General features: G+C 36.9%; 1 protein-coding gene across 1 annotated transcript in view; it reads right to left on the bottom strand.

Annotated features, from left to right (window-relative positions):
- The window catches only part of CFAP47 (cilia and flagella associated protein 47), a 566,656-nt gene that overhangs the window by 498,777 nt on the left and 54,066 nt on the right, over positions 1–13,813 (bottom strand). The window contains exons 14-15 of the mRNA XM_047844880.1: positions 9,195–9,411; positions 8,646–8,887 (exon numbers count right to left, since the gene is read on the bottom strand). Of these exons, the coding sequence (XP_047700836.1) occupies positions 8,646–8,887; positions 9,195–9,411 (459 nt within the window). The remainder of the gene's footprint in view (positions 1–8,645; positions 8,888–9,194; positions 9,412–13,813) is intronic.

Raw genomic sequence — 13,813 nt, 5'->3', positions numbered from 1 at the left:
ACCCTCAAGAAAGTAGGTATAGAAGGTACATAATTTAATATCATAAAAGCCATATATCAAAGTCCCACAGCTAATATCATCCTCCATGGGGAAAAACTAAGAGCTTTCCCCCTGAGATCAGGAACATGCGAGGGATGTCCACTCTCACCACTGTTGTCTAACACAGTGTTAGAAGTCCTAGTCTCAGCAATGAGACAACAGAATGAAATAAAAGCATCCAAATTGGCAAAAAAGAAGTCAAACTCTCACTTTTTGTAGATGACGTAATACTGTACATGGAAAACCTGAAAGATTCCACCAAAAAAGTGCAAGAACTGATACATGAATTCAGCAAAGTTGCAGCATATAAAATCAATGTACAGAAATTGGTTGCATTCCTATACACCAATAATAAAGCAATAGAAAAAGATATCAAGAAATCAATTCTATGTACAATTGTAATTCTATTTACAATTGTATCAGGAACCATAAAATATCTCGGAATAAACCTAACCATAGAGGTAAAAGATCTATATGCTGAAAACTACACAAAGCTTATGAAAGAAATTGAAGAAGACACAAAGAAATGGATAAACATCCCATGGATTGGAAGAAGAAATATTGTTAAAATATCGATACTACCCAAAGCAATCTACTCATACAATGCAATCCCAATCAAATTAGCCCCAGCATTCTTCACAGAGCTAAAACAAACAGTCCTAAAATATGAATGGAACCACAAAAGACCCCAAATAGCCATAGTAATATTGAAAAAGAAAACCAAAGCAGGAGGCATCACAGTTCCAGACTTTAGCCTCTACTACAAAGCTGTAAGCATCAAGAAAGTATTTATTGTATTGGCATAAAAAAAGACACACAGATCAATGGAGTAGAATAGAGAACCCAGAATTGGACCCACAAATGTATGGCCAACTAATCTTTGACAAAGCAGGAAAGAGCATCCGATGGAAAAAAGACAGTCTCTCTAACAAATGGTGCTGGGAGAATTGGACAGCAACATGCAGAAGAACGAAATTACACCACTTTCTTACAACAAAGACAAAAATAAACTCAAAATGTATGAAAGACCTGAATGTGAGACAGGAAACCATCAAAACCCTAGAGGAGAAAGCAGGAAAAAACCTCTTTGACCTCAGCCACAGCAATTTCTTACTCAACACATCTCCAAAGGCAAGGGAATTATAAGCAAAAATGAACTATTGGGACCTCATCAAGATAAGAAGCTTCTGCACTACAAAGGAAACAATCAACAAAACTAAAAGGCAACCAACGTTGGAAAGCAATTTGACAATAAATTTCTTATATTGAAAAAAAAATAAAAGGCAACCAATGGAATGGGACAAGATATTTGCAAATGACATATCAGAAAAATGGCTAGTATCCAAAATCTATAAAGAACTCACCAAACTCCACACCCGAAAAACAAATAACCCAGTGAAAAAATGGGCAGAAGACATGAATACACTTTTCCAAAGAAGACATCCAGATGACCAACAGACACATGAGACGATGCTCAACATCACTCCTCATCAGGGAAATACAAATCAAAGCCACACTGAGATACCACCTCATGTAGATCTGAGTGGCTAAAATGAACAAATAAGGAGACTATAGATGCTAGAAAGGATGTAGAGAAATGGGAACCCTCTTGCACTATTGGTGGGAATACAAACTGGTGCAGCCACTCTGGAAAATAGTGTGGGGATTCCTCAAAAAATTAAAAATAGAATTACTCTACAACCCAGGAATAGCACTGCTAGGAATTTACCCAAGGGATACAGGAGTGTTGATGCATAAGGGTACATGTAACCCAATGTATATAGCAGCACTTTCAATAAGAGCCAAATTATGGAAAGAGCCTAAATATCCATCAATTAACGAATGGATAAAGAAGATGTGGTTTATATATACAATGGGATACTACTTGGCAATGAGAAAGAATGAAATCTGGCCATTTGCAGCAATGTGGATAGAACTGGAGGGTATTATGCTAAGTGAAAGAAGTCAGTCAGAGAAAAACAGATATATGTTTTCACTCATATATGGATCTTGAGAAACTTAAAAGAAGACCATAGGGGAGGGAAAGGGGGAAAAAAAGTTACAGAGGGGTGCCTGGGTGGCTCGGATGGTTGAGCATCTGGCTTTGGCTCAGGTCATGATCTCATGGTCCATAAATTCGAGCCCCGCGTCGGGCTCTGTGCTGACAGTTCAGAGCCTGGAGCTAGCTTTGGATTCTGTGTCTCCCTCTCTCTCTGCCCCTCCTCAACTTGAGCTCTGTCTCTATCAAAAAGTGAATAAACATTAAAAAAATTTAAAAAAAAGTTACGGAGAGGGAGGGAGGCAAACCACAAGAGACTCTTAAATACAGAGAACAAACTGAGGGTTGATGGGGGGTGGGAGGGAGGGGAAAGTGGGTGATGGGCATGGAGGAGGGCATTTGTTAGGATGAGCACTGTGTGTTGTATGGAAGCCAATTGGACAATAAATTTTTAAAAATGTGAGACAGGAAACATCAAAATCCTAGAGGAGATAACAGGCAACAGCCTCTTTGACCTCGGCCATAGTAACTTCCTACTTGACACATCTCCGACGGCAAGGGAAATAAAAGCAAAGATGAAGTATTGGGTCCTCATCAAGATAAAACCTTCTGTACAGCAAAGGAAACAATCAATAAAACTAAAAGGCAACTGATGGAATGGGAGAAGATACTTGCAAATAGCATATTGGATAAAGGGCTAGTATCCAAAATCTATAAGGAACTTACCAAACTCAACACCCAAAAAACAAATAATCCAGTGAAGAAATGGGCAGAAGACATGAATGGAGTCTTCTCCAAGGAAGACATCCAGATGGCCAACAGACATATGAAACAATGCTTTACGTCATTCATCATAAGGGAAATACAAATCAATACCACAATGAGATACCACCTCACACCTGTCAGTGGCTAAAATTAACAACTCAGGAAACAACAGAAGTTGGCAAGGATGCGGAGAAAGGGGAACCCTCTTCACTATTGGTGGGAATAGTGCAGCCACTGGTGCAGCCACTCTAGAAAACAGTGTACAGGTTCCTCAAAAAATTAAAAATAGAATTACCCTATGACCCAGCAATAGCACTACTAGGATTCTATCCAAAGGATACAGGGATGCTTTTTCGAAGGGGTACAAGTACCCCAATGTTTATAGCAGCACTATCAACAATAGCCAAATTATGAAAAGAACCCAAATGTTTATCAACTGATGAATGGATTAAGAAAATGTGGTGTATATATACACAATGGAATACTACTTGGCAATGAAAAAGAATGAAATCTTGCCATTTGCAATTACGTAGATAGAACTGAAATGTATTATGCTAAGGGAAGTCAGTCAGAGAAAGACAGATACCATGTTTTCACTCATATGTGGAATTTGAGAAACTTAACAGAAGACCCTAGGGGAAGGGAAGGAAAAATTAGTTATGAACACAGAGGCAAACCATAAGACACTCTTAAATACAGAAAATAAACTGAAGGTTGATGGGGGTGGGGGGTTGGGGGAGTAGGAAAAATGGGTAATGGGCTTTGAGGAGGCATCTTTTGGGATAAGCACTGGATGTTGTATATCAGTAATGAATCACAGGAATCTACTCCTGAAGCCATGACTACACTGTATGTGACCTAACTTGACAACAAATTATTAACAACAAGAAAAAAGGATTATATTTGTCTGTAAGTAACAAAAGACCTGCTATAGAGGGTTAGGTAAATAGGGGCTTATTTATCTTATGCAGTCAGAAGTCCATAGATAGGTATTCCAGGGCTGCCTTTGCAGGGTGACAATGCTTTCAAGGAGCAATAATCCTTCTAGTTTCCTATACTACCATTCCTTACTATGTGGCCTTCCTCAGCCTAGAAACTGCCATCTCCCTAATAAACAAATATTTTAAAAAAATGAAATCTCATTTTTAAAAAAGTACTTAAAGTTTAATGGTTTTACTCAAAAACATATTTAGAATACATGTCTTTGTGTTTTGTACTTTGAAAAATTTAACAAGTATTATGAGGAACCCAAAGAAAATGAAAAATTAAAATCTTCCCTATAAAAATAAGAATTCCAACAAGTGTCAGCATAACCAGCTTTCCAGTTCATAATATTATAAACCCACTTTTTTTTTTGACAAATTAAGCATCATCACCACATTTCCATGGCAGCCTCAAAGGAGAAGCCCAACCCATTCGGCCCTGCTTCAGATGGAGAAATACAAGGAAAAGGGCCATGGACTGTGCTTTCCAGACACACTCAGTGCCTTACCATGTGCTTAATCAAACCTATAACTGGAATACAGATAATATAACTACCATTGTATGATGCCTGTTCAAAAAAACTAGAGAAGGTTTATTTAGAATCCTGAAATGTGCAGAAGTATTTCCTCTCTCTTCTCTAATTATTTACTCAGCTTCTCTCTAGTACTGAGGCAGGACCCAGTCTTACCAGTGTTAATTAAAAAAAAAAAAAAAAAAAAAAAAAAAAAGCTTGGTAGGGTGGCTGGGTGGCTTAGTCAGTTGAGTATCTGACTTCGGATTTCGGCTCAGGTCCTAATCTCACGGTCTTGAGATGAAGCCCTGCATTGGGCTCTGCACTGAGCATACAGCCTGCATGGGAGTCTGTCTCTCCTTCTCTCTCTGCCCTTTCCCCACTCATACTTTCTCTCAAAATAAATAAATACACTTAAAAAAAAAAGAGCTTGGTCAAATGAATCCGCTAAATATTCATGGAAGTGTAACTTGAATGCTTAATAAATTATAATCTGAGATTTTTAAATCAATACAGGCTAATAACAAGATTAAATATGGTGATATCAATGATCTCTAACCCTAATGAAAGTACAGTACTATTTTCCACTGTAGATATACACATATATATTCATATCAAAATTAAGTGAATTTAAATTAATACTGAACTTGTTTATAACACTCCCTGTTACAACCAGTGGTAGAGTTATATAAAAATAATTATTTGGAAATGACCAAACTCACAAGAATATACACCTATGGCAAGATTTCTACAAACCAGTACTTCTCTTTAATCTGAAATATACTCTATGCAGATCCCAAATGATGACTATTCATAAATGAGAAATAAGGAAGGAAGGAAGGAGTGGAAGGGAGAAGGGAAGAGTGCAGGGAAGAAAGGAGAGAAGGAAAAAGACAGGGAAGTAAGCAGGGAGCAAGTGATTGAAAATGGGGCTGGCTGGCTGGCTGGATGCATGATAGGCTGTTATTACTCTGAGGACATTTTCAGGGAAAAAAGAAGTCCAAACAGAATTAGAAATTTTCATAATCAAATTGTTACCTACTTCTTTTGGCATCTACTCTTTGCCAGTCTTTACAGGAGTTTTCCATACATTTAATCTTTATGAGATATATTAGTCTCTTCATTCTACAAATAAGGAAACCTAGTGCTTATAGAGTATTTTTCTCAAGATCACAAAGCTAGCTAGAAGCTAAGATCCGTTTTGAAGAAATCAGGTATATCTAACCCCAAAGTTTCTTTTACTTCACATTCAAGGAGAAATGGACTTCAGCTGGTTATAAGGTACCATGTGAGTCACTGCAGATACAAAAATCCAGAACCTTCCATTTAACTGAAAAGGCATAACATGTACATTAAAATGATCATTCAACTTTTAACTTGCCATATTATTTCTTTAAATGATACCTTGTGTACTCACGAGATCCTCACAGCACCTAACAATGATGTTTGCTGAATTTGAAAGGCTACTAGATAACACTTCAGCAGTAACAGGGCTCAGTTTTGTAACAGGCACATTATGGGGAATTGTAGAGTTCAGAGAATGGCAGAAACAAGGGTAACAAATATATGGAACCATCAAGAACAGTAATTCTGAGAATACTTTCTATTAATGAATTCCTTATTTAAATGACAGTCTTAAGTTCTTAATTTTATTAACTGGATATTATTACCTGTATTAAATATTGATTATAAGGAATTTGTGGCTCCTTCTAAAATATTTCATGATCTAAAAAAAATGTCATTCTGAATATCTTATCACCATCATCAAACAGAAACTAATAAAACAATACTATGTTCATCCGTATCTATGATGATTAATTTTGTCAACTTGTCCAAACTTGACCGGGCTATGGTACCCAGTTGTTTGGTCAGTCTAGATGTTCCCATAAGGTATTTTTAAGATGTGATGAACATTTAAATCAATAAACTTTGAGTAAAGATTACCTTCCACAATGTGGAAGGGTCTCATCCAGTAAACTGAAGGCCTGAAGAGAATAAATTGAAGTCCCTTTGGATTCAAGACTGCAACATCAATTCGCTCCTGGGTCTCCAGCCTGCCAGCCTGCTAGAGTTTCCACACAATTATATGAGCCAGTTCTTTAAAATCAACCTCTCACCTCCCTCTCTCCTTCTCTCCCTCTCCCTCCCTTTTTTTCTATACATATTTCCTATTGCTTCTTTTCTCTGGAGAACCCTAACACTGGATCCATATTTTCAAATCAAATTTACATATCATATATGGAAAAGTAAATGCCAAGGAGGAGCCAAGATGGCAAAGCAGCATGGAAGTTCTCAGCTTCTCTCGTCCCTGAAATGCAGCTAGATTAGCACCAAACCATTTTACACACCTAGAAAATTGATGTGAGGGTTAGCACAACAATCTGCATAACTTGAGCCACAAAGCTAGGGAGGTACGCAGCGTATACCAATGGAATAAAGATAGTCTCTTCAGAAAATGGTCCTGGGAAAACTGGACAGCAACGTGCAGAAGAATGAACCTGGACCACTTTCTTACACCATACACAAAAATAAACTCGAAATGGATGAAAGACCTAAACGTAAGACAGGAAGCCATCAAAATCCTAGCAGAGAAAGCAGGCAAAAACCTCTTTGACCTTGGCCACAGGAACTTCTTACTCAACATGTCTACAGAGGCAAGGGAAATAAAAGCAAAAATGAACTACTGGGACCTCATCAATATAAAAACCATCTGCACAGTTAAGGAAACAATCAGCAAAACCAAAAGGCAACTGACAGAATGGGAGAAGATATTTGCAACTGACATATCAGATAAAGGGTTAATATCCAAAATCTATAAGGAACTTATCAAACTCAACACCCAAAAAACAAATAATCCAGTAAAGAAATGGGCAAAAGACATGAATAGACACTTCTCCACAAAAGACATCCAGATGGCCAACAGACACATGAAAAAATGCTCAACATCACTCATCATCAGGGAAATACAAATCAAAAGCACAATGAGATACCACCTCACACCTGTCAGAATGGCTAACAGGAACAACTCAGGCAACAACAGATGTTGGCAAGGATGCAGAGAAAGAGGATCTCTTTTGCACTGCTGGGGGGAATGCAAACTGGTGCAGCCACTCTAGAAAACAGTATGGAGGTTCCTCAAAAAATTAAAAATAGAACTACTCTACGACCCAGCAATTGCACTATTAGGTATTTATCCAAAGGATAGAGGTGTGATGTTTTGAAGGGGCACATGCACCCCAATGTTTATAGCAGCGCTACTGACAATAGCCAAAGTACAGAAAGAGCCCAAATGTCCACCGCCAGATGAATGGATAAAGAAGACATGGTGTGTATGTATATGTGTGTGTGTGTGTGTGTATACATATACACAATGGGGTGGTGTATATATATATATATTTATTTATTTATATATTTATATATTCATATATACACACAAATAGACACAATGGCGTATTATTCGGAAATCAAGAAGAATGAAATCCTGCCATTTCCAACAATGTGGATGGAATTAGAGTGTATTATACTAAGTGAAATTAGAGAAAGACAAATATCATATGACCAGTCATATGTGGAATTTAGAACACAAAACAGATGAACATAAGGGAAGAGAAACAAAAATAATATAAAACCAGGGAGGGGGACAAAACATAAGAGATTCTTTTTTAAAATTTTTTTAATGTTTATTTTTTGAGAGAGAGGACACAAGCAGAGGAGGTGCAGAGAGAGAGGGGAAGACACAGAATTTGAAGCAGGCTCTAGGCTCTGAGCTGTTAGCACAGAGCCCAACACGGGGCTCAAACCACAGACTGAAAGATCACGGCCTGAGCCAAAGTCAGGTGCTTAACCAACCGAGCCACCCAGGTGCCCCTAAGAGACTCTTAAATACAGAGAACAAACTGAGGCTTGCTGGAGGGGTTGTGGGTGAGGGCAAGGGCTAAAAGGGCAAGGGGCATTAAGGAGAATACTTGTTGGGATAAGTACTGGGTGTTACATGTATGGGATGAATCAATGGATTCTACTCCTGAAATCATTATTGCACTATACGCTAACTAACTTGGATGTAAATTTAAAACCAAATATATTTTTTTTAATGGTTACAATAGGGGATGCCTGGCTGGCTCATTTGGAAGAGCATGTGACTCGATCTCAGGGCTGTGAGTTCATACCCCATGTTGGGTGTGGAGATTACTAAAAAATAAACAAACTTAAAAAAAAAAAAAGTACATGCCCCAGTGACCCTATCTGATTTGCTTCTATTTTTAGGACCATTATACAGTTGTCAATAAATGATTACTGCCTGAGCCCATGATTTAGTGTCTAAATCAAACAAATAGAATAAACTATTACCTTTAGCTGGACGAATGGAAAATGCCATTCCTCTTTCTGTGTTTACTGGTTGCCATTCAAATTTGGCAAAATAATTCTGATGGTTATACAAACCAACTGTCCCCGTAAAACATGTTTTCACCGAGAAGCCGTGTGGTCTCAAAACTAGCTCTTTAGAAGATAGCTCCAGTTCTACTGGCATGACAACGGCCATCACTAGGATATGCCCACCAGGTATATTGTTCACTGTAAAGGTGAATGACCTGTAACACAGCAAAAGCATCCAAACTGAACTGATAATAGCTATTTGCAATTACAGAATTCAGTTACATGCAAAAATGCATATATTATTAACATCTGCAATTAATCCTTAGTAAACAATACATCAAAATATTTACGGTAGGCTGTCACTGAAATATCAATCTACAAATCCTATAAACTGGTGCATGTATAGTTTCTATGTTTGAGGACCAAATGTAACATATGCTACAATTACTGAAGCAATTAAATACATATTCTACACAAGGACACTTTAATTCTGGCATATAGAAATTAAAAAATAAATCCTACTTCCAAAATTTTCCAATGGTGGGAGATTCAAATACCATTGAAATGTAAGTACTAGCTGTAGGTGGAATCACATATGAAAACTGGTTGGTTTTCTGAAGTTCTTTCAAATTAATATCTAGCTGGATCAAAATATGCATAGGTAGCATATTAACAACATGCAGTAGACGAGTATTTGTGGAGTTCACGCAAATATCACCAAAATTAAGGACAGAGGGCCCTGAAAAAATGAAAAGTTATTAGGTTTAGTGTTGGCAAATGTATTCAGTTATTTTTTTTAAAGTCTTCATACTGTATTTTCATCAATTAATTTATAAAAAATGATACTTAGAAAATTATTTATTGCAATATCAGAAGTTACTAACCAAGATTTTTATCTAAATGTCCATAATTTGGTGTTTGGAGATTATTGGTTAAAATTAAATATATCCTAATTATGTGACAAATTATATAGAAAAATTATTAACATTCATTATAACTCATCTTGGTACATGAATTTACACTGTAACACCTTCTCCACTTCCATCAATACATTTATGTTCATTTATCCAGAATTTAGAGAAATGGGTAATTTTCCCACTAATTAGTACTTTTAAATGACAAAAGTTTTTATATCATAACAATTTTAATAATTATAAGTCTGAGTCTACTTTTAACACCTCGATTTAATCATAACTGATACACAATAACCTGTATGCATTTAAAGTGTGGAATTTCCTAAGTGTTGACATATGTATATAGCTGTGAAACCATCACCACAATGAAGAGAATGAACATCCATCACTCCAAAGTTTGCTTGTGCCCTTTTATATTCTCTCCCTTCCATCATCCTCAGTACTTCCCCCTTCCCAGACACCCACTCATCTGCTTTATGCCACTGTGTATCAGTTTGCATGTTCTAGAGTTTATGAGAGGAATAATATAACATTGGCAGCTTTTCTCTGATTTCTTTCACTCTGCAAATTCCCTGGAGATTCATTCAAGTTGTTTTAAGTGTCAATAGTCCATTCCTTTATATTACTAAATGGTAGTCCATCACAGGTGAACGTTTGTCTCTTCACCTGTTAAATAACACCTGGATTGTTTCCAGGTACTGGCTATTATAATTAAAGCTGCTAAAACATTTGGGCACCTGGGTGGCTTAGTCGATTAAGTGTCCAACTCTTGATTTAGGCACAGGTCGTCATTTCATGGCTCATGAGATTGAGCCTCATGTAGGGCTCTGCACTGACAGCGCAGAGCCTACTTGGGATTCTCTGTCTCTGCCCCTTCCCAGCGCGCGCGCGCTCTCTCTCTCTCTCTCTCTCTACCTTTTTTTTAAAAAGCTGCTAAAACATTTGTCCACAAGTATTTGTTTGGACACATGATTTCATTTCTTTTGGACAAATATCTAGGAGTGGAATGCATGGATGATATGGTAAATGTATGTATAAATGTGTAACAAACTGCCTGTTTTCAAGTGGTTAATTTTCCATTCCACTAGCAATGTATAAGAGTCCCAGCTCACTCATATCACTGGCAACAACTGAAATGGTGAGCTTTGGGTTTGCTTTTTTTTTTTTTTTTTAATGTAGCCATTCTAATAGATTTACAGTCATATCTCACTGTGGTTTTATACTGTTTCCCCAACAACTAACAATGCTGTGCATCTTTCCATGTGCTTATTTCTCATTTGTATATCTTCACTGATGAATTATTTGTTCAAATCCCTTTGCCCATATTTTAATCCGGTCATTTGTTTTCTTAATATTGAATCTCCAAAGTTTTATACACATTCTTGTTGCAATTCCTTCATGAGATACATAATTTACAAATAATTTTCTCTCAGCCTATGTCTTGTTTTTATCCTCTCATTAGTTGCTTTTGAGGAGCACAAACACTGAAGTTTGATCAACTCCTATTTATTTATTTGTTCTTTTGTTCTTTTTTTATCCATTTGTTCTTTTATGGATTGAGGAGTTTGGTTTATGTCATATCTAAGACACTTTGCTTTCCTCATCATCACAGATATTGTTTTTTCCCTATGCTTCCTTTTTTAAGGAAGGAAGCAAATGGCCTGCAAACTATTATTTAAGAAAATAATATATAACACACACAACATACAAACTATGTGTTAATCAATTGTTTATATTATCAGTAAGGCTTCTGGTCAACAGTAGGTTATTAGTAGTTAACTTGTGGGGGAGTCAAAAGTTACAGGCCAATTTTTCGACCATGTGGTAGGGGGGTTATCAGCACCACTAACCTCCATGTTGTTCAAAGGTCAACTGTGTATTGAACTGAAAGAAAGTGAAAACATACAAGAATATGTGAGATATAGCAAAAGTATTATTTAGTGAGAAATGTGTAACACTGGGGCATCTGGGTGTCTTGGTGGCTCAGTCGATTAAGCATCTGACTTCGGCTCAGGTCCTGATCGCACGGTTCATGAGTCCAAGCCCAGTGTCTGGCTCTATGCTGACAGCTCAGAGCCTGGAGCCTGCTTCGGATTCTCTGTCTCCCTCTGTCTCTGCCCCTTCCCTGCTCATGGTCTGTCTCCATCTCTCTCAAAAAAATAAATAAAACATCAAAAAAAATTTAAATTAAAAAAAAAGAAATATACATCACTAAATTATATTAGGAAAAAAGGGTATAAATGAACAATTTAAGTTTCTACCTCAAGAAGTTAGAAAAAAAAAAGAGCAATCCAAATAAAAGATACAAAGCAAATAGAAGGAAATGCCAAATATAAGAAGTCATTAAAATTAAAAACAAAAAACTACAGAGAAAAATCAATGAAACCAAACGCAGGTTCTTAATGACCAATAAAATTGATAAACCTCTACTGAGACTTAAAAGGAAAATAACAAGAAAAACATCAATTCTCAATATTAAGAAGAGAGGCTATATCACTACTGATGTTTCCAACGCAGACATTAAAAAGATAATTTGGGAATGCTTTAAACAATTCTATGCACATAAAGGGGATCGATTCCTGGAAAGCCACAAACTACCAAAAGTCTCCTAAAATGGTGTAGATGATGTGAATCGTCCTACAACTATTAAAGAAAATGAATTTGTAATTAAACATCCTCTGTAAATGAACTCTCCATTCCCAGATGGTTTCTCTGAAGAACTCTTTTAAAGAACAATATAATTCTACATAATCTCATTCAGAATATAGGAAAGGAATGAACACTTTCTGAGAAAACAAAGATAGTAAAAAAAAAACTTTTAAAAAAAGGAAAATTGCAGACCAATAATACGTTTTATGAAAACAGATACAAAATTCTAGATTCTGATTTAACAATACCGTGAGGTAGACATAAAAGAAGTTGGGGAAGAATCTAAGACAGAAATACTGTACAGAAAAATACAGGTTGTGAAAGAGGAATGTAAAGAGAAACTGACACAGAAAGTGTGGCTAGAGAAACCTAATTTCAAATCCACTCCTTTCCACTAAATATTGAGCAATCTGATCAAGGTTTACCAGCTCTCTGGGCTTCACTTTACTCATCTCTAAAATGGAAATAAAAGCAATTACCTTATAAGTTGCTTACATCATTTAAAGGATTAAATAAGACCATGTTTGTACACTGTTCAACATAATGCCTGGCCTATAATATGTATTAATAAATCATTAACTAAAAACCAAAGTGACTGGTCATTTGCTGATGAAGCAAACAATACTTTGCATAATGTCCAACTTAACCCGGACTTTATAACAGTGTTCACTAACTGTCTCAATTAATCTCCAAATCCTCTACTGTGCCTCTTGACAATCACTTTAATTTTTAAAAATATAAATATTGAGCAAAACTTTCTGACACTGTAATCTCCTTTGATAGTTCCAGTCCCTGTTCTGTGCACAGGCTCAAAAAACCCCTTTAAGGTATAAAAATGAGAGTGATACAAAATTCCCACCATCACAGTTGCTGACCTTGTAAACTCACACAGGGACCCTGTCCCCAGAGAGAGGGTCATTATTAAAATACTTAGGGGCACCTGGGTGGCTCAGTTGATTAAGCGTCTAACTCTTGATTTCAGCTCAGGTCACGATCTCATGGTTCTCGAATTCGAGCCCCACATCAGGTTCTGCACTGATGGGGTACAGCCTGATTGGGATTCTGTTTCCCTCTGTCTTTGTCCCTCCCCTGCTTGAGTGCTCGCTCTCTCTCTCTCTCTCTCTCTCTCTCAAGACAAATGAAAATAAACATAAAAATAAAATAAAATAAAATAAAATAAAATAAAATAATAAAATAACTTAGGACACCAGGTAAAGAAGGGAGAGAAGCTGGTGGAGGAGTTGTAGAGGAGACACTAAACACTGCCCTCTAACTTTGCTCCTTTTGAATTTTTATAGATTTGCTTATCTGATTAGTCAGTCACCAATTTGGAAGACACAGAGTATTTACCACACAATAAAGAAAGGCAAGTTCCTGGGACTATAGAGCCTAGTACCTATCACATGCCCGGCACAAAAGAGAGGCCCGGTAAATGCTGTATGACCTGAACTGAACTCCACATGCAACCCCAGACAGGCAATGAACTAAAGAGTTCCTAGTCTGTCATGCCAAAGTGCCTCACTGCCACTGTGTGGCAGGGAGGTTTAGCTCCAGTTACAGCACTGATCCTATTTCCCA

The sequence above is a fragment of the Prionailurus viverrinus genome, chromosome X, assembly GCF_022837055.1.
Source record: "Prionailurus viverrinus isolate Anna chromosome X, UM_Priviv_1.0, whole genome shotgun sequence".
NCBI lineage: Eukaryota > Metazoa > Chordata > Mammalia > Carnivora > Felidae > Prionailurus > Prionailurus viverrinus.
Note: the sequence above shows the minus strand (reverse complement) of the source record. Positions and strands in the feature narration are given on the sequence as shown.